The sequence below is a fragment of the Anoplophora glabripennis genome, unplaced genomic scaffold, assembly GCF_000390285.2.
Source record: "Anoplophora glabripennis isolate ALB-LARVAE unplaced genomic scaffold, Agla_2.0 scaffold1039, whole genome shotgun sequence".
Taxonomy (NCBI): Eukaryota; Metazoa; Arthropoda; class Insecta; order Coleoptera; family Cerambycidae; genus Anoplophora; species Anoplophora glabripennis.
The window spans coordinates 80790-108057 of NW_019426057.1; the positions used below are offsets into that span (position 1 = coordinate 80790).

At 31.6% G+C, this 27268-nt stretch overlaps 1 protein-coding gene across 1 annotated transcript; it reads left to right on the forward strand.

The window, feature by feature from the left end:
* Positions 1 to 27268, forward strand: LOC108915138 (F-box/WD repeat-containing protein 7). Its single transcript, XM_018721102.1, has 10 exons — positions 1 to 80; positions 634 to 758; positions 3992 to 4209; positions 6550 to 6654; positions 11554 to 12105; positions 17716 to 17895; positions 18145 to 18326; positions 18380 to 18605; positions 22171 to 22381; positions 26863 to 27268. The coding sequence occupies exons 2-10, from the start codon at positions 650 to 652 to the stop codon at positions 27150 to 27152; spliced, it is 2073 nt and encodes a 690-aa protein (XP_018576618.1). The 5' UTR covers positions 1 to 80; positions 634 to 649; the 3' UTR covers positions 27153 to 27268.

The following is a 27268-nucleotide window of genomic DNA, read 5'->3' on the forward strand; positions in this document are numbered from 1 at the left end:
AAGCTAGTCTCGATATTTGTAATGGTGCCAATAAATTCTAGTATTTTGAGAATGGCAGTCAGTGTACTATTTTGAAAGAGGTAATATTTCATGAAATCGACGAATGCTTATATCATCGTTACAATTGAATAATTTTTATTGAATATTATTCATGCAAATAAAAAATATTTGGAAATGTTTACTTATTTTTAGGGGCTTGGTCAATTTTTATAATGTACTTTACTTACCTTCAATTAACTAATCGAAGTTATTAAGCAAGTTTCTATCGATCATTGTAATTATAATGTTTCGTGAAGCAATATAGCATTGATAATAAGAAAAATAGTCTTAATTTAATACATTTTCTAGTTGTAATGTAAAAAACGTGTAGTTAGCAATGTTCTTTTTGTGATTGTCAAATCAACAACTTAAGTTTTGATGCATAAAAGATTCATTTAAAAAAAACGTCATATTTACGAATAAATATTAATATCAACATAATACCTGTTTATTGTTATTACTATCTTTATATTAGTTCCCTAAATTTTTTAGCATATTCGTTCAACATTTAAGTAGACATTTATTGTAAATATTTGTCTCTTGTAAAATTTTGTTTATTTAGGAAGTATGTTATAATAGAATTGTTTATTGCAGCTTGTAGATAAATAGAATGGCAGAATGTATTAATAGAGATTTGGAACTTCCTAAACAAGACTGTACAAGTCCTAGTCCTACGGAGACAGTTTGCTTGGATTCTTTATATTCAGATAATAATCCAGGTATGTACAATGATAATGCAAATTAACATATATCATTTTTAGTAGCCCGTTATAAAATTATACAAATTATTTATTATGTATCTGACGGATTTAATAAGCCTGTAAAGAAATGTTAAGCTTCAAAATTGATTGGCAATAAGGTACTGTGGATTAAACAAATTTTTTGTATAAATATGTGAAATATGAAATAGTATAAGTGCTTCAATAAACAAATCAGAGAATGAATGTTAAATTAATGTAGGAGTTTAGTATGATGCAGTAGAAAATGTCACTTTCAAATAAACTTACTGTGCTCATGTAGGTATTGTGAATAGATGGCTTTTAATAAACTAAGAATAAACTTTGGAAAATTATATTTTTATTACGAAAAATAAAAAGTAAAGTAATATGTACTGCTGTAGTTCCATAGATTTGACGGTATACTATGGATGGAGCCAAAACTGACTTTCTGTGCATTGTAACTGTTCCAACATGAACTGCAAAATCGGCAGCTATTTGCCCAGTCACATGACCTCGGATAAAAATTGATTTAAAAAGAAACTGTTTCTGATTATGAAATTGACTCTTTTTGGGTAGTAATACAACAATGAAAAAAATTACTGACAAATCTATTTTTAAAATATGTAGTAACACTTAAAACCACATAATGAATATAATATATCGCACGTGATAAGCCTGCAAATGCCCTAAGTCACGTGACAAGAGATTAGTTTCATCTGACTTTACATCTTGGCCCCTTACCTCTCATACCAACTTTCATACCTTTCATATCAACTTGTTTATGAACGTCGTTTTTCAGGCCTTGCTCACTATGCTCATATAGTTGACTAGCGGCCCGTCCCGGCTTCGCATGGGTGGACATTTATTTTAAACATTTTGGGATATAAAAAATATAGCCTATGTTACTCAGGGATAATGTAGCATTCTAATGGTGAAAGAATTATCGAAATCAGTCCAGTAGTTTTTGAGTTTATTCGTAACAAACATACATACAAAAATACAAATCTTTCCTCTTTATAATATTAGTATAGATGAAGCGAGTTGTGCTTGTAGTTGTACGAATTTTTGAATATACTTTTATTTGCTAAACTGCATGTGTTCATTGGTGAACTCTTACAAGAAATAATAGTCATAGATGTTGTGTTACTATATGGAAGGGAATAATATAATAGCAAAAAAATTGAAACAAAAGCAAAACCATCAGAATGTTGCGTGGGAAGTAATAATTGTAAACATAATATTAAATATGTGTCAGTTGTAGACTGAAGTTGATGCCTTAAAAATTTCCAACTGCTATGAAACGGTCATGGAATTTGTACATAAACATTTAACAAAGCTGACATAACACATCCCAAAATAAAAAAAAATATGAAGCAGATTGCAAAGAATAAAATACATAAGCTGCCAAAACGTATAGTTTTCTCCCTATGTTAATGAACTTATGAGGCATATCCACAAAGAGTACTCAATTTTTTTTTAAATCAAAACGCCAATATATTTACGTAGGTAAAAGTTACATAATCAGAAAGTTATATTAAACACTATTTTTCGACATTGCATTTTTTGCATTGCAAATGTGATACATTTGTCAAAAACATCTCCCGCCGCCTTTCGGGCCCATTATTTCAAGACCTTATTGTCGGTGGAAATCGTTGAAAACTTATTTCTACTCAAACACCTTCAGAGAAGAGAAGATGATGTTCCAACATGCATTGTCATGCAACAAGCACACTCCCTTAGTTAATGTTCTCCTTCTTTTGTTCTGTATTACCTTCTGTAGTGTTTTCAGGGTTTCAGAGTACCGCACAGCATTTGTTTTCCCCTGGGGCAAAAAGTGAATGAGGAGAATCGCTTTACAATCCCACAACACAGTTGCCATGATTTTTCACTTTCATTTTGCCAGCTTTATACTCACAGCGTTACTTGTACACATAAGTACAATTCATCACATCTTCCCCATAAACAAATTTGATTTTAAAAATCTGGAAAGGCTCCTTTCCATTTGCAAGAAGAAGCCGGATTATGCTCCTCAACTAGCACCTGGCGGGATTGGGAATAGCACCTTTCATTTCAGCATGCCATTACAACAGCAGTTCTCAACTAACTGAGACAAATGAGCGAACGTTCTGCTCTCAACATCTTGGCTTTGAATGCGGTGTGCCAATTTTTTCAAAAAAAAAAAAAAAACATAGACCATCAGAGTCTCCGTACCTTTACTTTGTGGATATGCCTGGTATATGGTATCAAAGATAGAATAATGCAAGAAATAGTAGCAAGACTTCTGCTCCAAAATCAGGAATGATAGGCAAATTTGTGAAATCTTTATTTTTTTTACAAAGTTTCCTGTTTTAAATTAATTACTTGTAGTGTACTACGTATAGTACATAAGTACCTGTGAATGGGAAGATCATGACAACTTTTGCTTGACAGATTTGTTGATTAAACATTATTTTTTAATAATTACGTAAGCCTTTATTTGTTACATTTATCTTTTGAGTGATTTATTAGATTTGTTTTTTAAGTAGTGCAGCTGTAAACTATGATAGCATTTAACTTGAATTTAAATCTTTAATTATTTGTTTTGTTTATTATGAAGTTAAAATTTGGTTTGAGATTACTGCATAATTTAAATTTAGTTCACCCTTACAACCAGCTATTATTTTTTAAACTGCTGTATAATACTAAGATTAAGTCTTATTTTGTATAAATTTCTCCAGACATTGCAATTTGTGAAAATCGTTTACACTGGACTCACTTATGTCATAAATTATACCCCTAGTTAAATGTCATTCACATAACACAAGTTTCCTGTGATTTCGATGCAATACTCGTATACATATAGAAAAATAAATTTCCGAAAATTTTCTTCACCAATTTTCCTAAATGAAAAGGATTTTTGGGGGGCAGGGAGTAGAATGTTATGCGAATTACCATGTACACATGTAAGCTTCACCATGTATATTCGGAAGGAAGAATAGATTGTTATAATATAAAAACGTATGTACGTGTACCTGTTATGTTTACTTTCCGTTCATATATAACTTTTAATCCCCTTGAAGTGCCTTGCAGTGTTACTCAAAACAGAAATTATTTTCACTTCCTATCTTGAAAAAGTTATATTTAGGTAATTCGTAGTAATTAAATCTGTCCGATGCAACCGTCTGTGTATTCTTGACTATTAACTATCAAAACATTATTATTTCATAATGATATGTTTATTATTTTATTATTAGGAACATCACAGAATAGTACGAGTCAAAAAGTAGACTTCTTTAATTCATACAACGATCCGGAAGAGGAAAAAGTTGAAAAAAACAATTTCTTGAACGAACTTGGATTAGTGGAGGAATGTGATGACGACGCTAGTACTAACAAAGACGACAACTGGGAAGATTGCATTGATCAAGACTTTTCAGAAGAACTACCAGCAGACAATGAGTTAACAGAAAATGTAAGTAAAATAAAGTGGAATTTTTTAGATTGCAATATATTTTTTTAAAAGTGTACTTTAACTTTCTTCGGAGAAATGTCTTATAAAGAAAAGGTCCTCAAGGATAGCTGTGGACAACACATCGTTTCTTTTTTTGCACCACTATGATAAAATCAAACAAATCATGATTTAAAATTATATATGAGATGTTTACAAAATTGGAAATTTAGTTTTTTAAATTTCTCGTTATTATTAAACCATTTTATTTAAGTACTGTATAGTCCAGACGGATGAGCATTCGAGGCGTTTGTGTTTGAAATAATCTATTTTGTTGTACAGAAAAATCCCAAATATATAGAATAAGAATCCGAGTTTGCCTATTCCATAAAACCATTGACAAATTCAGGGGAACAACAAACATACAAAATGAACAAAAAATTACCCGTTTTTCGACATATTTTTCCCTATAACATTGAAAGTAAGCCCTAAATCAAAAAAAGTTGTTCTTTATCTTTTGTTTATTTAACGATTTTCTATAAAGTTACAATAACTGCGAATCAAAAAAGTTGAATTTTGCATTAACAATGGGCGAAAAATAGTAGAAAATCATATGTATTTGGAGCAATTTTTAAAATAAGTAAATATTTATAAATATTGATGAAACTTTGTGAACAAATAATACAACATGTTGATTCTACCCTAAAAATTTTGCAACGATCGATCGCGTGATTTTCGATTGATAGGATTGTTGATTAAGAAAATTTCAAAAAGTTTATTGCGTACTGTGGATTTAAATTAAGGTTTAAAAAGGGCACACAATTTTTTAGAGATACTTGTTGTCATAATAAAAAACGATCAATACTAAAAATACCTATGTTTACACTTTTATAACCATTTACAATTTTTTTTAAATTTTTCAACATTTTACAATAAACAATTGTTTATTGCCCAGGGAATTTTTTCATGCAATCGACAAAATCTTGAACACATAAAAACTACATCATATCCCCTTGCTTTTTAGCCAAATATGACAGCATTCTACTCTGTAGATTCTGAGATATAGAAGCATAAAGTTAATAATAATTTATAGTTTACGTAATCGTATAGCTAACTACAAGTACTTTCAATACCAGTTTAGTGCATTTTCGGCAGATAAAAGTTTAATGAAAGAAAAATCAAGAAAGGTACCTACCGTGGTCACTGGAATTTCTCGGCAGAGGGGGAGTGAGGATGACTGAGAGCAGCTGCTGCGCTGCCGCTCACCGCATGGGTTTCAAAATGCGTATGTGCGATAAAATATGACTTTTCTCAGGAACAGTAGCACTTATCAAGACAATTTTTTTTTAATTTGATATAGCAAAATGAGAGGAATACGAATATGTCATCAAAAATCAATAAAATAAATAATTTTTGCACGAATTTTGAGTTTAAAGAATTACTTAGACTTTCGTTTGCTTTTAAAAAATATGTAGTTATATTATGGTAATCAAGTTTATTAGTTTATGTTCATCAATGCATTCCATGAAATTCACGCTTTAATGATTAAATTAAAAAAATCATTATTTTCTTATTTTAATGATCTCTCTGTTAATTCATTGAAGTATAACAAATTTTTCAGTTAAATTAATGATAGAAGGAAGTTGTTATTAAGAGGGAAAATGGTATAAAAATTCTAAATGGATATAAAAGTGTAAAAATAGGTATTTTTAGTATTGATCATTGTTTATTATGACAACAAGTATCTCTAAAAAATTGTGTGCCCTTTCTAAACCTTAATTTAAACCCACGCTCACGGTACGTGCTAAATTTTTTGAAATTTTTCTTAAAAAAAATCCTTTCAATCAAAAACCACGAGATCGATCATTGCAAAATTTTTAGGGTAGAATTGACATATATTTTACTATTTGTTCACAAAGTTTCATCAATATTTATAAATATTTACTTATTTTAAAAATTGCTCCAAATATACATATGATTTTCTACTATTTTTCGCTCATTGTTAATGCAAAATTCAATTTTTTTTATTCGCAGTTGTAACTTTATAGAAAATCGTCAAACAAACAAAAAATAAAAATTTACTTCTTTTTATTTAGAGCTTACTTTCAGTGTTACAGGGAAAGATATGTTGAAAAACGGGTAATTTCACGGGGTTCACTTTCGATTAGATGTAAATTGGTTTGTATTGTAAAAAAACATACTTAGCTATAAATTTGGCAAACATTGTTACAGTTGAATCTAACATCTTTGTGTGATGATATATTAAAAAAAAACTATTTTTATATAGCGACTTAATGGAAGACATCCTATTATAATAAAATATACTGTCATTTAAATTGTTTAACTTCGCCTATTCCTTATTAGTATGAAGATATAAGTAGTTCTGAAGATTTAGAATACAGTGTCAACCATGCTACTCCAAAGACTTCACACTCCAAGAGATGTGTAAATTCAGCTGAGAGGAATCTGGTAAGTTAATAAGAATAATATAAAGATGTTAAAACACGGGTGTGAAAATTATATGATTTATATCAAATTTCCTTGCTTACGATATTTCTTTTTTAAAAATTTACGAGGTTTCAAAATTGTTTTTATTTTACTTAATTTTTTTACAGTAGCTCCTTCATTTTTAAACACATTTGAATGAAATTTGGTATAGGGATGTTTTTAGGGCAACTAAATATCAGAAAAGTTGTATCAATGCTTGGCTAAAGACTTCTAGGATCAAAATAAAACAATTTAGACTAACTTACCCTATTATAAAGGTCAACGTCTACTGAGATATAACCCTGCCGAATGTATTACTATGTAATAATATTTTTTCTGTGTCTCTCTAAAACTGTTTTGGCTAGAACCTTTTCTTATTGACCACACATTTTTGTTTATTTGAGTATATCTCCTGAATATATTGGAATGTTGAATAAGTTCTCAGTGTTTTTATGATAATTAATGCATTATACTAAAGTACTAAAGTACTAAAAATATGTCATTGAAAGTATCGGCCATTGCTAGCCACTACTTTTTCTCATCTTTTTGGCAGCATTTTAATTCCACGCCGAAAAAACTACATGTCTTTTGAGGCTATCCAAGAGTCGACCAATTTTTGTGTGTTTTCATAAGAGCAAAAGTACTGCTTAGCCAGGCCATGTTCCATCAATCGGAACAAGTGACTTCCCATTTAAGCCTTTCCAAGTAGGTTTTCACAAATTTTGCAATGTGTCTATGCTGCAAAATAATTTATTCGTGTCTCTGCTCGTATAGGGGCTGTTTTTCCTTCAATGCTCGGCGAAGACGTATCCATTGTAGTCAATAGCGATTTCCTGTGATGGTTTCATTTGGTTTGAGCAGCTCATAATAATCTACACCTAGCTGGTTCCACCAAACGCTAAGCAGAAGATTGGAACCATGGATATTCGGCTGTACCGATGATGTTGACGCATGGCCGGGCCTACCCCACGATTTTTTATGCTTCTAGTTACGATACGATGCAAAAAACATTTCCTTTTCTGCCGTTGAAGCAGTTGTTCACACATCCAAAGACGCCGCTTGACTTCTCGTCATTCTTAATGCTTTCAAACGTTTTTAAACTATTGTGTGATCAACTCTTAATGATTCTTCAAGTTCAGCTAGAGTGTGAAATGAGTTTTCATGAAGTAATGCCTCCAATTCTTCATCTTCAAATTGTTTCGGTTCGCCAGAGCGTTCCTTTTCTTCAACATCAAAATAATTATTTTTGAAGCATATAAACCAATCTCAGCAAGTGTGCTTCAACTGCACATTTCTTTTGAATAAAGTAATGTAGTAAAATTCCCTGCAAATACTCTTTTTGGCACATTTTTAAAACTGAACAAAAATAACTAGTTTATACTTTGGCGAAATAACAGTCACTGAATTTCAAGCTTGCTTATAGTGCTTATAGGTAGGTTACCATTTTAAACTACCCGCTTGCAGTTCTGGTAACGGCATCTGCTGGAAATCAGAAAACAGAACTTATTCATTGTCTCTATACAGGGTGGCACAAAAGTATGGAATCCCCTGAATAACTCGTAAGGAGTGCATTTTCTTGAAAAATGATATACACACAAGATTTAGGATTTTTCCCTGTTTATTCAATGGCGCCCTTGCATTCGACCTTGACCTTGACCTTCAAGGTCATCTCAAGGTCAAAATTGATTTTTCAAATGGGAACCCATATTTTTTATTGCGGATTTGGAAAGAGCCGGAAATTTTACGTTCAAGTATGACCTTGACCATATCCTTGACCACGACCTTCAAGGTCACTCCAAGGTCAAAGTTGTTTTGTCAACAGGAACCGCTACTTTTATTGTGGATTTGGAAAGTGCATGAAACTTTACGTTTGAATTGTCCGCCACCTTGGATTAATTCTTGAAAAGATCTTTTTAAAATGGCCTTTACTGGTTCAAAGCCAAAAGCATGGTTAAATCAAATGTACGAATAATGACATACATTTGATTTTTTTGTTTTTCATAGCTTAACAAAAAAAGTTAATGTAAATAAATGTTGACTTTGATATGACCTCGAAGGTCATTGTCAAGGTCGTAGTCGAGGTCGCATTTGAAGATAAAATTTAAGCTCATTGCAAAGGCGCAATAAAAACTAGCGGTTCCTATTGAAAAAAACAACCTTGACCTTGGAATGACCTTGAGACCATGGTGAAGGTTGTAGTTATGGGCATGGTTGAGGTCATAATTTGAACATAAAGTTTCATGCACTTTCCAAATAAAAGAGCGCGGTTCTTGTTGAAAAAACAACTTTGACCTTGGAGTGACCTTGAAGGTCGTGGTCAAGGTTATGGTCAAGGTCATACTTGAACGTAAAATTTCCTGCTCTTTCCATATCCGTAATAAAAAATAGGGGTTCCCATTTGAAAAACAGTTTTGACCTTGAATTGACCTCGAAGGTCAAGATTGAATACAAGGGCGACATTGAATAGCCAGGGAAAAATCCTAAAACTTTTGTATTTATCATTTTTCAAGAAAATGCACTCCTGATGAGTTATTCAGGGGTTTCCATACTTTTGTGCCACCCTGTATGTACATTGTACATATTATGTTATCTAGTGACTCTAATAACATACCTGTTACATTCTAAAACTATTAAATATGTACCAAAATAAACAGTATTTTATATCTACACAATTGATTCTATTTGGTACTAGCAAAGCCTTTTCTAAGGCAATAAAATTTGAGACTTGTGTAGATTTTTACTATATTTTTGTCAAAATATTTATGGAATTTTATATTGGATATATTTCTTTGGGATAAAACTCTATCAGTATGCCATTAAATCTTAAAAATGCTAAATTGTGTCTTAGTGTTTGTTAACCACTCAATTTTTTTTTGATCACCTGTTTATGTTTATATTAAATTAATAAATAAAATTCAGCTTTAAGTGACATTAGGCATTTTCAAAAACTACAGTCTGGGATCAGATGGATTGATGGAATATCATTCTTAAGATTTAATATGTGCAGTATATTTTTTGGATGTAGTAGTTGATTTACATAAAAAAAAGCTTTTTGTATATATTGCGAGCGGTCCATGGTTTCTTCTATTCGAATGAAAATCATAAACAGCATTTTTACACCCAGATTCAAGGATGTAAAACTATTCTAAATTTTAAACTTTAATATTGCGTTTTAAAGAAGTTGAGGTATCTTTTATGACTTGGAATGTATTTTTAGTTTATTTTTTTTATTATTGTGTCGGTTGGCAATATTATAATATGACACGAGCAACTGTTTTTAAGGAGGTTTATCTGATTTGGAATTGACGAACAAATATTCATAAAAAAATTAATATAAGCTTATTAATCCTCAAAAAAAATTATGGCCTAGTTTGGATACCTAAGAGACGAGATATTAATAAAATAATTTTTCACGATTTAGTAGGTACAGAGTTTTATGAGAATGCAGATTTTTTTGGTCTTTCCACTTAGAATGCACAACAATTAACGAACACAGAAACTTGTATAAATAGGAAACTGGTATCTAAGGAATCTTATGATAGCTCGTAGAAATCGATTAGTTACTTGTAAGATGCATAATTTATAATAATTCTCTTTCAAACTGCTGTTGTTGACTAACTTAACTTCCATATGCTTGATAGCGGCAACGCCGCGATTCTCGTAGTAGAATTATTTGAAATTCGCAGATGTGATATGTATGATGTATATTTCAAGCTTAGGCATCCAAACAAAGCCAGCCAAGTGCAACGTTGCCAAATCTAAAGTTTTACTACTTTAGTCACTAGCGAATCTGCAGAAACTCTTGTTAGACTTTAGACGTACATCCGTACCCGATAAATCTCCTTAAATTTATAGCACAAGCAATCGAGGGCCAGACATAAAATTTGAAATTTAACAATTTATGAAAAATTTTATTAACCGTCTTCTTTCAAACACTTTTATATAAGGTAGTTTCCATATGGATTCAGCAAGGAAAAAAAAATTGACCTTTGTTTTTTTTAAACTTTGGAATGTTGATCTACTTTGAATTTTATGAGACCCGCGTTTTTTGTTCGTATTAAAGAGTCTATACTGTATTACCAATAATTGATATAAAAACTAGTAGCATGTGAATTATCTTAATATATTTTTTTTGGAATTTTTACAATTATTTCTGATATTCTCTATTTTTGGGGATGATTCCACCCCCTGAGCGCGTTTAAGGATGGATTTTCTAATTCAACAAGCTTATTTCAGTCACGAGAATAAATCTTTCTTTGTATCAAGAATTATTCGATAGAAAAATTCACATGCTAATAGTTTTTATATTTATTGGTAATGTTCAATTCTTCATTTTGGGCGTCTTTTGAACCCCTAAATAGGGGTGATTTTTGAAAATTTGCAGAAAACTAAAAGCTATGTCCATCTTAATTTTTTACGAGTAATTTGAGACCAAAAACATATTTTTATCTATTTTCTTTAGTTCTCTGCAAATTGTGAAATAACAGGCGGTCACTCTTTTGACGTGGCGTTTCAGAGCTCCAAAAATTTTTTTCGGAAAAACAAAAAAACCAGTGTCATAAAATTCAAACTAGATTAATATCCCAAAGTTTAAAAAAAAGAGGTAATTTTTTTTTGCTTTCTGAATCCATATGGAAACTACCATAAACAAATCCATTTTTGAGTAGGCAAAAATTGATCAGTCTTAATTATATTGCTTTATAGTGTTATTATTTTAGATATTTTAAACAAATGCAAATGATGAAAATAATTTCTTGAGTTAATATCACTTAGTGTTGATTAACAAATGATTAAGTTCTAATCTTCTCTCTGATTTAAAAAACTTATATTTTATTTCTTTCTCCATACTTCCGTTTTATTCAACTATGTTTTAAATTATAGAGGAAAAGAAAGTTGGAGGTTAATAATGGATTTCCAAGCAAAAAAATTCAATCAGAAGTATCTCCCATGTCTATCACCGCCAATAATAGTCAAAGCTCTGCGACAATTTCGCCTTCCCTTCAAGTTGTATCGACAAATACAACTCCTAGCAGTCGAACCCGTGCTGTAATTCCCACAAAGGATAATCCGCCTCCTGAAATGTCTGAATGGTTGGCCCAATTTAGTACTTGGTCAAATGCAGAACGAATTATGGCAATTAACGAATTGATTGCACGCTGTGAACCTACACAAGTTCGTCATATGATGCAAGTAATTGAACCTCAGTTCCAAAGAGATTTTATATCACTGTTACCAAAAGAATTAGCTTTAAATGTTTTATCTTTCCTAGAGCCGAGAGATTTACTTAAGGCAGCACAGACTTGCCATAGTTGGCGTGTTTTAGCTGAAGACAATCTTTTGTGGAAGGAAAAGTGTAGGCATGCGGGAATTGATGAGATTCCTAGAAAAAGGATGTCGTCCAGATCTCCTAGCTCGCATATGTCTCCATGGAAGGTGAGTTAATATGCAGATAATTCACTTTTTTTTGTTTTTAAATTTGTGGAAATTATTTGAAAACGAATGTTATATTATTTTCATTTTGTCAAGGTATTAGTCTGGGATTTCAATGATTTTTTTTGTATACTAAAATTTATTTTTAAATCACAGTCTTTTTGTACATTTTGATACGACTGCCTGAAGTTAGCCCTGTTTTCTGCTGGTTGACATGATATCTCAACTTTGGATCTTCTACAGGGTGATTTACAAACAGTAACCAAAAATGAATCCTCATGTTCTTTGATGAATTTTAAGGGGTCTTTTGTATAACATTTTTATCTTTTATGCTTCGTTAAAAAGATACAGGTTGTTAAACTAAAAAAATTTTTTTTTATTTTTTTACACAATTTAAACACTAGTAAGTGAAATAATTTTTTATAATAATCATGAACAACCAATACACAAATTGATTAAGCAACTCTTCAGGAGTAAGAAAAAATTTTTTTATTCAAATTTTGTTGCAAAATGGCGGCTGTAGGAGCGCAACAAATCAAAATTTTTCAAAGGTCTTCCGCGGCGAGCAGTAGAAGTCCCCTGGATCAGCATTTGGAAGCATAAAAAAATTTTTTTCTTAAACTACATGAGTAGCTAGTTTTTTCGCAAACTGGCGGGACCTTGAACAAAAAATTCGAATTTTCAACAAAGAAATCGATTGATTGTTTATAAAAAAAATCCTATTGGACAATTATAAGAACGTGTGTGCTTCACTAGATAATCACACTTTGAAGTTACAGTTCAAATTTCAAGTCGATCGGATAAGAATTCTTCGAGTTCTGCTGCTTGCCGATTTCAAAAACATGGTTTTGGAAAAAATGCATTTGAACTTTAAGAACGCTGTAACTTTTGGAAATCATGGTTATATGGACCATGTGGATTTTTCAGTCGTATATAATAACGTTTTTTTTTTGCTTGTGATGACAGAAAATTGAAAGATGAAGCCGAAAATATCAGGATTGTTATCGTAAAGTAGTGGCATACTATTTTTTTTAGAAAAATATGCGAGTGATACCCTGTATCTCCGCCACTGAAGCATCTAAATTTTAGAAAAAGGCCTTAAATTTTGGGCAATGTTTACATAAATACATGTTCCCAGTTTCAAATTATTTCACTTATTTTTAAATTATGTAAAAAAATTAAAAATATTTTTTGAAGTTTAACACCCCGTATCTTTTTAACGAAGCGTCCTAGATAAAAACTTTATAGGAAAGATTCCCCTTAAAATTCACCAAAGAAAACGAGGTTTGATTTTTGGTCACCGCTTGTGAATCACCCTGTGTAAACAAAAATTAAACCAAATTAGTATACTATAGACTTGTTGCTATTGTCCGGACCGAAATTATAAACATGCGATAAAAAACAAAATGGCGGACTTTTGAAATTTTCAACCTTTTTTTTTCAACTTAAATTATTTAAAAATAATATTAAATATTAATGCCTGCCTAATTATAAACCCACAGTATTGACAATGGCTTGACACCGCTGGGGCATGATTTCAACAAGATTTTCAGCGTGACTTGTAGGAAGAGCCCGCTAAATCTTTATTACCCTTAAAAACTACTTCAAATATTAAACAGGCTTTCCTACAAACTGGACCTTCATAATGGCCTACATGTTTTTGATAGAATTTGTGTCGGGAGATTGGTGACAATGCCATTTTCCTCCATTCAGCTTCGACAAAGGTGGCTTCGATGCGTCAGGTCATTGAAAACCCAATTTTCAATATTGAGTCCAAACATCTTCTTGTCTGACTTCAAAAGGCCTCGTTTATAAAATTTGGGCATTTTTATCGAATCCAAATTTAGCATGAGGAGCTACAAACACCTTAATTGTGTTTGACGGCACGCTCAATGAAATCATTACTGCTTGCTAACCAGGTAAGCTTTACCCATGCCCAGAAAGTTGTTTCATCTGAGAAAACCACCTTTGTCCAATCACGATCTTTGTTTTTGCTTGTCTAGCTCGGGAGTTTCTGCATGTGGGTTGCGCTAAGCTGGGGTTTCGAGCTTGTAGGACGATATAATTTTGCCTTGTACAAACATCGCCTGATCATGTTTAGGCTGACATAAATTCTCTTCTTGACAAGTTTGACCTTGGCTTCTCACAGGCATAGAGTGGGATGACTTCTAAACAACTGCATAATCACTTTTCTTGTTTGTTGGATGTCGCTCTCCTTTTCCCGCATTCAAGAAGATCATCAACATTTTTTTATTGTGTTGGTTCACCCATTTCTTTTACCCTTTAATTATTTTGGCAGCAGCAGCATATAACAAATAGGTCCTTTAACATGCTCGTACATAGAAGTCATTTTGAAAGACGCTCACTCTCTTGAACATTTCGAGCGACACTAAAATGAATTAGTGATGGTGTCATAGCCCACCGATAGTATAATCGTACCGGGAAAGAAAGATAGAAATATATTTTATTTTACTATTAAATACCTTGCCTCCTTTCCTGTGGAACACACTGTATATCCTGTATGTATAGAATAACCCATGTAAATTTGAACTGATCAGTTCAATACCTTTTTTTTAGAATGTCAGCCAGGTCAAAAAAGATTATTTTGAGAAAAACGTGTTTAAAATTTGTTTCTCTAAAATATACCGTTTTTTCAAAAAAATTGTTTCTTACCTTCAATCAGCAATGCTTGTTCCATATATTACACCTTCAGCTTCTTCAAAAGTATAGTCTTATAATCTCGCATCTGGCATCTGAGATTTGTAAAAAAGGGAATGAAAAGCAGGTATATGCCAACTGCACGTTTGACATGCTAGGTGAGCGCACAGCGCATCCCCACTCTTGTGTCATTTTTCGACCTGTTCTCGAATTTTCCAACCTAAATAATAGTTACTACGGTATTTATATTTATATTTACTACAAGAATCTGCAGTGTTTAGAAAATCGATTATTTGAAAGAAGATCCCAGACTAACAACGCCTTAAAAACAATTTGATACTGTATTCTAATGATTCAGACAACCGCTATGTGCATAAAAACTTATGGTGCGGCTAGTGCCTTAATTTTTGACTTTGCACGATAACAGCATATCATACATATATATACTATATATGTATGATATACTATACTGTATACATACTATCTACGAATAATCTTGTTGGAATATTAAAATAATGGAAATTTAATTAAAATTCTTGATCTATGAAAAACAGCTTTAAAACGAAAACTGTATCAAAAAATGTAACAAGGAAATTATTGTACAGTAAGACCCCGCTTAAGGCTGTTTCGGTTTAGCGCTCTTTTATTTCAACCCGGGGATTCCCCGAAATTGTACGCAGCGCTAGGTTTCCAAATATGTACATAACCTATCTGAAACAGTGTAGTTGTGTTTCTTGTTTGGTACGGTGCTGTACGGACGCATTTTTATCAGTTGATATAACTATAACTGAAATTATGGACCAATTTGTTGAAAATGATCCAAATTTTGACAAGAGTAAAAGCAAGACGGGGTGTTATAGATGCTTTATCCACTTATCAACAACTTCTAACAGAACGCAAAAGGAAAACGCAAACTACGTTAGATGCCTTCTTGACAAAAAGGCAGAAAATTGGAAACACAGAATAGACTGAATGATCTGACTGACTTAGAATTTTATTTGTTTTTATAAGTAATATTCGTTTATATTGTTTTTATTTTTGTAAGAAATAAATATTTGGTTTTATTTTTATTAAAAAAAACATAATTATTAAATTTAATACCTAACCAATTTTCTATCCATCTTCCCCTAACCCCATTATTTACATGTTAAGATAGCCTCGTTTAGCGCTGTTTCGCATTACGCTCTACTTTGATGGAATGTGTCATACGCGTTAAGCGGGGTATTACTGTACATGTTTTGCTTATAAATAACTGTCCAAATACTTATGACATCTAACGAGCCAGAAATGTGAGAAGGCTGTGGACTTTCCGCAAGCCAATTTTTTTTACAAATAGTACCCTGAAAGGAGGTTATATTCTACTAATCATTTTGTTGATGTAACAAAAGCCTGGCCTACTACGATTTTTTAAAAAGGTCGTTTTTCCAGAAAGTGGTTTTAGGCATTTTTTTATAAAAAAGATAATATTACCAGGCTATTCAACACCCATCAAAATACTCGTATACCAAATTTGAACGAGAAATGTCTATTGAGTGTTTTTTTATGTGTTGTCTAATTTTGAAAAATTTAGATAACTAAAAATTATAATAAGCAGGTCAAAGATTGCTATGAAAGTGAAAACAAGTACCAATCGGACAAAGAAAAAATACACAACACTTTTAATTGCGGCCATAGTAAAAATAATAATAATTATTATTATTAGCGTACAAAAAATGTAGGTAATGAATTATAAATATTAAATGTTGTTAAACAAAAAATTACAAAACAATCTAAATTAAATTTTAGATTTCTCGAACTGTGGACTTTTACTTTTGGGGTGTTCCAAAACAAAAAGTTTAGAAAAACAGACCAAGGAATTTGGATGACCTAATGAATTGCATAAGACAAGGTTGTGCAGAGATTATTTCACAATGGTTATGTAAATTATTTTTAAATTTAAGATGATTGGAAAAATGTGTTTGACTGGAAAGAGGTTTGGAGGAGAAAACTAAAACTTAATTTAGATTAACGTTTTGCAATTTATTTGTTTAACAACTTGGTATTTGTAAGTTATTATTTTTATAATTAATTAATAATAATTAATATAATTAAAAGTATTAAATTTATATTGTCTGTATTATTTCTTTGTCCGATTAGTATTTGTTTTCACTTTCATGGCAATCTTTGACCTGCTTATTATAATTTTTAGTTGTATGATTTTTCGAAGTTTGGCACCACATAAAAAAACACTCAATAGACATTTGTCGTTCAAATTTGGTATATGGGTATTTTAGTGGATGTTGAATAGCCTGGTAATATTATCTTTTTACTAAAAAAATGCCTAAAATACTACTTTCTGGAAAAACGACCCTTTTAAAAAATCGTAGTAGGCCAGGCTTTTGTCACATCAATAAAATGATTAGTAAAATATAACCTTCCTTCAGGGTACCATTTGTAAAAAAAATTGGCTTGCGGAAAGTCCACAGCCTTCTTACATTTACAGAGGTGTTAACCTGAAAAGCGGGATACACTATGATTGACAGTGAAGGTTAACAAAATATTAGGAAAAAATCGATAATAATTGCAGTCAAAGTTCAGGAAGAGTTCATGCATGCCTCAAGCACAATTTTCGAATGATCAAATTCAAACTACAATTACGTCCAATACTTAAACTTATCCTGAACTAGTGTAGGATCTCTATCGTGAACAAAGCTGATATTTAAACACCAAAATATAATAATGCAAAAAAAATACATGAGTTGGTTTAGTACTTTCTACCAAATATACTGAGGATCGCAATGTGTTGAAAAAATTGTTTTCAAAAATGGAAATCGACCTTACTTTAATTTTAGTTTAAAATACCAGTGATATTTCACTAGCTTGAATACTATTCTCAAATTTAGAGTTCCAATTAATTACATGCACATAGCGGATTTATTCAATACCAATTATGATTATTTCTATTTCAATTTATAGGCTGCCTATATGAGACAACATGCTATTGAGATGAATTGGAGGACCAAACCCATAAGAGAATTTAAAATGCTGAAGGGACATGACGATCATGTAATAACATGCTTACAGTTTTGTGGTAACCGAATAGTTAGTGGATCTGATGATAATACTCTAAAAGTTTGGTCTGCCACCACAGGAAAGGTAGAATCGGTTTCCTTAATTTATTTATATCGCTCTCTGCTATTATTTTTCTCACATTTGTGTAATTTTTTTGAGGTTATTTTTTAAATTCATGTTTTTTTGTGACAGTGTGCTGAAATATTCATTCAGCATTTGTGTTGGATATTCATAACATAACAAGTCGTCAAACTGATTCTGTAGGCTTTAAACTAAGTCGAAAAATACTTTTTTTTTTCAAATTTTATTTAATTTAATTATATATCCCTGTAGTGCCTGCGTACATTAGTTGGACATACGGGTGGAGTTTGGTCGTCCCAAATGTCTGGGAATACAATAATAAGCGGTAGCACGGACAGAACTTTAAAGGTTTGGGATGCCGATACTGGCATATGTAGACATACCCTTTACGGGCATACTTCTACAGTCAGGTGTATGCATTTACATGGAAAGAAGTAAGTTGAAGTGACATGTTAAAAATGATATTTTTGCTAAATTTCCTTTCTAGAGTGGTTAGTGGATCAAGAGATGCTACACTGAGAGTGTGGGATATCGAAACTGGTAATTTTCTTCATGTCTTGGTAGGGCATTTGGCTGCTGTTCGGTGTGTGCAATATGATGGAAGGTTGGTTGTCTCAGGGGCTTACGATTATATGGTAAAAGTTTGGAATCCAGAAACGGAGGAATGCCTTCATACTTTACAGGGACATACGAATCGAGTTTATTCTCTGCAGGTAATTTTTTTTATTAGTACGAATATAATTTTGATTTGTAAATTAAAAAAGTAAGAAAAATATAATTTTGAGTGAAGCAGGATTCATGTAGTCGCAAATTCGCATAATTTTCGTCCATTTGTAGTAGATCGCCATGCTGTGTTAAAATTCTGCTGGTTAATATTTATCTAACAATGAGTCAGTGGCGGCTCATCCTATGAAGCAACTGAGGCCGGGCCTCACTGTAAAATTTGGCCCTCGCACCGTATATTTTAATATATATTATTTTACTATTAACCTAAAAAAACAGTTAGGTAAACTAATTTCCAATTATTTATTACATTTATCAAAAATTAATATAACTAAAATAATTGTTTGAATATTGAATATCTCACCGCTCGCCCTTTCCAGCGGTGCAGAATTGGATACTGTTACTCCCCACTAGTCCCCACCACAGTGAGTTCAGAATTTCTTTCCTTGTAGGCGCGTCACACTTGTCTACAATATGCTACAGTTCCCCCTCCAGGAGAGGCGATTAAAATAACGTGATTTACGAGAGAACTGAGGCAGGCTCAAAGCTGCTTATAGTTTCAGTTCGCGGTTAATGTATGTGTCGCATAGTACGCGGGTAGTGTCTGATGTCAGTGTGTAGAATAGTACAAAGGCTTTAAGGATAAGGACAAAGCAGGTATTAATTTAAAGTAAATAAAAAACAGCTTCCTTACAACATAACAAAGTAAGACTAAATTTAACGTAATTTAATAGATACCTATTATATTATCAAATACCTACACAGGTAGCTAATAATGAAACTATCTCACAATATAGTTTTATCTCTTGAAATACTGTTTTCAAGATGTAATGACGCAAACTACTACTCTAACCAAATTAAAATCATTAGTCAAAGGATTTCTGAATTAAGAAATTAAGAAAAATTTAAAAATATTTTTAATTATGCGAAAAATATTACTGGACTACCAAGTAAATGGGGCAAAAGTTGCGACGAATTAGAAATATTTTCGAAGTATATTTCCCCTTAATAAAGTACCTATTTGTTTTGGGAATTTACAAGAGTTAATTTTTTTTTGCTTTAATAGATTCCTCAAAGTTTTCCGAATCTGCAAACAAATTCCCCAAAATTTCGTTTGAATGTTCATTACAATTGTATCCAAACGTTTTTGAAATAGATAGGTTGAAAAACAAAGTTAATATTTTGTACAGAGACGAACAATTTTGTAATTTAGAAGTTCAAAAAATGATAGAAATATTATACAAGGTATTTAAAATGGTATTTTCGGAAACATACAAATTGATTTGTCCAGTTGTAACAATTCCTGCAACAAATGTCTTGGTAAAAAGAAACTTTTTGTCTTAAGCGCATTAAGACTTAGAAATACGATCACACAAGAGCGCTTAAACAATTTATCAGTGATGACGATAGAAAAAGAACTATTGCAAAGTCTTAGTGCCGATCCTCAATTTTATAAAGACATTATAAGTAAATTTGCAGATTTAAAAGACGGATGAATTAACCTGTTTTATAAAAACCTTCACTATGTTTTTAAAATATTTTGTTAATAGTGGAGGAATACGAAAAGCTGGCAACGTTGTTAGTTAAGTTAGCTGGCTACCTTATGAAAGTTTGTTTTTATATTTTTTCTAGGGATGGGCACTTGGAAGTGTGTACGGACATGTCCGTTGGACATGTCAATGAAATGTCCGGACATGTCGGGAAAAGTACTTTTGACCTTGAATCTAATAAGGCACCTATGAGTGACGTCATGTTTTCACAGGTCACATATTACTTTTATTCTAATGAATATGTGTCGATATTTTTTACTTATTACTTATCTTTAGACATTTTTATAAACTGGTTTTTAATTTTCCCCGGACAGCCAATACACTTATTTAAATGTTTTTCCATCCTACTGGAATTCTTCAAAATTGTATTTGGACAGAAGTTACATTTATAATGATTTTTACTCAATTCAGAAAAATATAACCAAACTGTTGATTTTGGCGTCATACTTCATTTATAAACTATTTGTGTACTAAATATTAAATTAAGAATCAACTGATTACTAATATTTATTTACTAATCGTTAACTTTGCCAAAAATAATAAAATATGGACATATAAAAGAGGTTAGATTTTTAAAATGTCAGTTTCAGTAAAAATATTACCAACAAAATTACAATAAAGTGGATAAATTTCTTTAATTTTACATGTACCAACCTCAAAAAATTTTTGCGGGAATAGTTATAAATGCAACAAATAATTCCGCGTATGCGCATACAACTTTTCAATCTTGAAAGGTGTCCTCAGGACATGTCCACTTTTCACGACATGTCCGATGGACGAGTCCAGCTCACATGTCCATGGCACATCTCAATTTTTTTCATATTTTTTAATATTCTAATAAACCAAATGGGAACAATTTTGTTAATTATTAGGAAAACATATCACTTTGTTTTTTTTCCTGTTACTTAATTTTATTGTAAATACAATTTTTAAAGTTCTGATACTATTATTAAGGAGGTTTATCTGGTACGTCTAGAGTCAAATGAGAGTTTCTGTAGATTCGCTAATGACTAAAGTAGTAAGCCTTTAGATTTGGCAACGTTGCACTTGTTCATTCTGTTTGTTTGGATGGCTAAGCTTGAAATATACATCATATGTCACACATGCGAATTTCAAATAATGCGCTACGTCGAGAACCGCTGCGTTGCCGCTGTCACTCATAATGGAGGTTAAGTTAGTCAACGACAGCAGTTTGAAGGAGAATTATTATAAATTGTGTATTTTACAAGTACCTAATCGATTTCTACGAGCTGTTTGTCAATTGTTCCGCATTCTAAGTGGAAAGACAAAAAAATCTGCATTCTCATAAGATTCCGTAATAAATCGTGAAAAATTATTTTATTAATATCTCGTCTCTTAGGTTTCATATTAATAAGCTTATATTAATTTTTTTATGAATATTTTTTTGTCAATTCCATATCAGATAAACCTCTTTAATAATATAATTTTTTTAATTTATAGTTATAGTAGGGCTATTGGCCAAAGATTTCCATAATAAAAAATGACGTGGGAATTTATTCCTATATATTATTTGAGTGCGGATTAATAAAATATCCAAAAAGTTGCTTATTATTTTTTATAAAATCAGAATGAAAATCCTGCTCGTGAACATCAGTTTTTCAGTGATATTGTAAATGCAACTAACAATTTTCAGATGCATTTAGTCGTTTGACTGAAAATTTAAAAATTTTTGCCTGCAGCACTTTTTTTCTTTCTTGCCCACCTAGTAAAAAGCCACGGGCCTCACCTATTCACAAGGTCACGAGCCGCTACTGCAATTAGTATGTTTAATATTTGTGAATTTTGCTTTTACAGAATAAAGTTGTTTTCCTGTGATTACGAAGTAAAAGGTTTGAGATATTTGTTGAGCTCCTTTCAAAGTGGAGATCCAAATATCCGTGATTACATAATTATTATCAGAATGAGGAAACATTAATAGTTAGTTGTTTTTTACAATATTTTCTATATTTTTCCTTGAAATAATGATAGATTTTAAAATTTCTAGTTTGACGGTGTACATGTAGTTAGCGGATCCCTTGACACTAGCATCCGGGTTTGGGAGGTCGAAACAGGAGCGTGCAAACATACGCTAATGGGCCATCAATCTCTTACATCGGGAATGGAACTAAGAAATAACATCTTGGTGTCGGGGAATGCCGATTCGACGGTCAAGGTTTGGGATATAGTGACTGGACAGTGTCTGCAAACACTCTCAGGTAAAATAAAAATATTAACAAGAGCTCAAAAAAGAATGCTATGGTTTATGATTATGAATTAAACTAGATTATACGAAAGAAGTTTCTAAGTATTTCCAGTATCATTATTTTACAAGAATATAAGTAACTACATTGTAGTCAATGGAATCTCTATACATTATATAGGGTCATACTTTAAGGCAGGGATCCCCAACAAAAAAAAAAAAAATGACACCAATGGGAACATGTTTAACACGTTGACTGCGGTACATACCTCAGGGGGTATGTACTTATCATAAAAAATATTCGAATCTCAATAATCACATTTTTACTGTATCTTGTGGAAGTTGCAGAATCTGTAGTTTTTAGAAATAATGATTTTTCTATTATTTCCTTTTCAAAACTTTTTGCGAATGAAAACGTTAGTATCCTAGGATATATAGTTACAGATACATGCAAGTTTATAGCAATAATTGTGTTATTTTTAATTTTATAGGGTCAAGTGTAAAAAAAATTACATATCCCCAGGGATATGTACCGCACACAGAAGAAGTTTTGTTACATATCCCCGAAGATATGTATCGCAGTCACGGACGAAGTACATAGAGATTATCTCGCAGTCAACGTGTTAACAGGTCCACGCAGTCACCGACTTACCGATATGACAATGATGATAATAGGTGGTGCCATCTGACAACCGACGTGCCTATCGTAAAGTTCGACTTTTTGTCGGAATACTTACTTAGAACGTTTTGACGTACGGGCGCTATTTGTGTTGTTTACAGAGACTTGAAACATTCGTCATGGCAAAAAATTGGTTTAAGTCGTGAATATTTCCGTGTGATTATTTTTTACAAATTTCGATGTGGATCTCAGCAGCAGTGCATCATTGAACTTAATTCGAGTTTTGGCGATGAATCATCATCAAAAACCACTGTATATCGGTGGTATACGGATTTCAATCGTGGCTGTGGTTTGCTCACTAACGAATTTCGTGGAGGTCATCCAAAATCGGTTGTTGTTCCAGAAAACATTGATGCTGTGCGTGAACTGATATTGTAAGATCATGGTGTGAGTTATCATGAGATTGTACAGAATCAAGAAACCTAAACCAAAGAGTAAGGATTATAAAGAGAAGACAGTCCATTCATAATTTAATATTACAACCGTTGACCTTGGATTAAAAGTCCCTTTAAATTGAACTTTTGCGCGGTTGCCATATTTTTAGCAAAATAATGTGTATACCCCACTAATGTTAATGCAGCGATGCCACAACTTACAGAAATTCCCTAATTTGTATACTAACATAATAGGTAAAACACGTAACGATTATAGTATATCTACATCGTCTTTTTGAGGTTTATAGTGACGGTTTGAAACATCAGTAATGAGAGAGTAAAAATAAAATTAAATAAACCCATTTTTCATAAAATTGTTTGTTTTGAGTATGTATTTAAGTACAGAAAATGATAATAATAAAGTGTTACAAAATATATAAATAATTTTTCATTGGAAATTATCCCCAAGAAGTGGTTCGGATTCCACTATAAGCTGTAGGTCCCTGTCCCCTTAACACGCATAAGTCTATTTGACTTCTGGAAGTTACCTATGTTGTGACGTGGGAGGCGGAAATAGACAAATTTTAGACAAAATTTTTAGATAAATTATATAAAGAAAAAGAGATGATAATCAAGTCTTTAGCGTAGTGTAGGTATTTTTCTCCAAAATTCATATTTTTCAGATTGTGATAAAATACCCATCATTTACTGAACATGCAGAGCTAAGTTGATTTTACAAGAATAATAATACTCTATTACAGTGAATAATATTCACAATTATTATGAAACTTAGGTCAGAGTAAAAAGTGGAAAGCAATCAATAATGGTTTTAATATAAAAACATAAATACAGTTCGGTTGGGTTAGGTTAGGTATATGGTATTATAACAAATTTTTACGATTTTCTTCTTACAAATGCTTATGAACTTACGATTTTGCAAAAAAAAACTTGTTTCATCCACATACTTTGTTTCATCTACTGGCACTCTAAAAAACTTTATATTTGTATTAACACTTTGTCTGTTCTTGCAGTTTTTATAAATACAATATTTTCCACCACTTCACTTTTCGCTACTCTCTTTACTTTTTATTCCTTCCATTTTATTTTTTTACTGGAAATAGGAAATAATATGATATTTCACAACACTTCTGTAAACGTAAACAAGCATTACACACACATTCACAGTAAAATGGCAGCAATACCAAAACTTTCGGGCGGCTGTGTTTGTATACGCATGACGTAGTGAGCTTTGTACGCCGATGTTTGTCGACCTTTACCCGAAATGTTTGATCTTACACTGGTTGGACGTCCCTTTAAATTGGACTTATTTACTTTATCTCTCTCTGATTTACTTTCTCTTTCTATCTGTCTCCTCTTTATAATCTTTATGGCCGGTCCTCATGTACAATAATTTAGTGCGGAACTGCGGAGATGCGGAATCACGTGATCACATTATCTAAAAAATATTGGATGCACAGCAGCCATTTTGAAAAAGTGACAGATCCGCATGCGTTCCGGATAAAAGTTGACTAGGTTCAACTTTTTCCGTATTCCGGTGTTTACTTTTGTGCTCGTGTGACATTTATCGGCCATTTGTACTTGTTTATATTCTGAAAACGTGTTTGATTAGTTTGTTTTTTATCTATTTCGTCTATAATTAATTATCAGCCAAGAAAATATCTCTCACCCACATTTTTTATGTTTTTTTTTGAAACTCCAGAATAGAATTGTATATCTTATACATTTTTATCAATCTTTCACGGTAACATTTTTTATACCTCAAAGCACAGTCTCTGTATTGTTTCATTGAAACAGCAAGAGCCAAGAAAGCTGTATCTTCATCAAAGTTTTCCATTGTAAATATATTTCACATGAAGATTAATAGATAATTATTTGAAATACCTCAATGAAAATACTCGAAAAGAAACCGGTACAAATTTCTAGGTTATCCGCATCTACTATTTTTGACATTTGCATTTGGACGGTAGTTTGAAAATTGCGGAGATTCGCAGTTACGCATCTCCGCAGTTCCACAGTAAATAATTGTACATGAGGACCGGCTATTACTCTGCCTAAACTACAAAATTAATATGAAACATACAGGGTGATGAGTAAAAACGGGACACACCAAATATGACATTTTTTAAATTGAACACTATATTTTTAAACATATGAATTTCTGTGAAAATTTGTTATATGGCAATATAAACAGTTTATCATTTTAGTGCGGGGTTGCCAAGTTATGTAAAAAATTCTTTGAATTTTGGAAAAAACGACCTTGAAGGAGTTGTATTAACTCAGCTACTAACACTTGGAACAAAATAATTAGACAAAGTTATAGGTAAATGTTAGACAAAGGTTCCTATATTAGCTAATATCGATATTTTATACAGTACATTTTTTATAATACGATCATTTTTAGAAAGTTTAAACTTGATTTTCTAAAATTTTTCAAATGGAACACCCTGTATTTTATTGTTCTATTTTATTCACATATCGGTTCACTTCTACTTTTATTAAGCATCTTCTATATCTAAAATTTATAGTTTTTAAGATATAGCAACATTTTTGAAAAAACTAATTTTTATTATTTTATAGAATACCACAAATAAATATTAAATAATAAAATTAAGTCAAAATGGAATGATAAATTATGAATTGACAAATTTATACACAATGTGACAATTTTTTCCAAAGCTATTTTGTGCGATCGAAAATAATAAAAATTAGGTTTTTCCAGAAATGTTGCCATATCTTAAAAACTAACAACTTTAGGTGTAGAACATACTTCATAAAAGTTTAAGTAGACTGATATGTGAATAAAATAGAACAATAAAATACAGGGTGTTCCATTTGAAAAATTTTAGAAAATCAAGTTTGAACTTTCTAAAAATGATCGAATTATAAAAAATGCCCTGTATAAAATATCGATATTAGCGGATATCGATAGGAGTCTTTGTTTAACATTTGCCTATAACTCTGTCAAATATTTTTGCTCTAAATGTTAGTAGTTGAAAATTAATACAACTTCTTCGAGGTCATGTTTTTTCCAAAATTCGAAGAATTTTCTACATAACTTGGCAAGTCCACATTAAAATGTTAAACTGTGTATATTGCCTAATATAGAATTTTCACAGAAATCCATATGTTTAAAAATACAAAGGGTGTTCCATTTAAAAATTGTAATATTTGGTGTGTTCCGTTTTTACTAATAGCCCTGTATGTTTCAAATTAATTATGTCCTTTAGGTTTTTTGATTCTTTACAACTTTTATATAAACTTTTTTTCTGTATTATGAATAATAAGGCAGTTATTTTACTTTCTCACACTAATGGCCCACCCTGTATAATTTGTGTAACAAGTGTATTTAGTTTCAAGCGAGAGTTTTTCTTATATTTTTCCATTCCATAATTTTTTTGAGATTTGCTTCTTTTTTATTTTCAGGTCCGTACAAACATCAGTCAGCCGTAACTTGCCTACAATTTAACAATCGCTTTGTGATAACGTCTTCAGACGACGGTACAGTTAAACTGTGGGACGTACGTACCGGTGAATTTATTAGGAATTTGGTGGCTTTGGATAGTGGCGGTTCCGGAGGTGTGGTATGGCGTATAAGGGCCAATGATACTAAATTAGTTTGTGCAGTGGGTAGTAGAAATGGTACCGAGGAGACCAAACTTTTAGTGTTAGACTTTGATATCGACTCAAATTGTAGTTCTAGCATTTCTAGGTAATTACGGACTCAAAAAATTCAGTGTGATTGTGGGTGTGTTTTTAGACATTACATTTATCATTTATATACCAGTGATGTTATTTTCGTTCGATAATAAAAAGTGATATTTTTCTTCCG

Bases quoted from the DNA above. Each gene is read 5' to 3' on its own strand.
- LOC108915138 (XM_018721102.1), top strand. From the start codon at position 650: ATGGCAGAATGTATTAATAGAGATTTGGAACTTCCTAAACAAGACTGT. The intron at 4,210-6,549 runs GTAAGTAAAATA...ATTCCTTATTAG, and splicing joins ACAATGAGTTAACAGAAAAT to TATGAAGATATAAGTAGTTC. The intron at 18,327-18,379 runs GTAAGTTGAAGT...TTTCCTTTCTAG, and splicing joins ATGCATTTACATGGAAAGAA to AGTGGTTAGTGGATCAAGAG.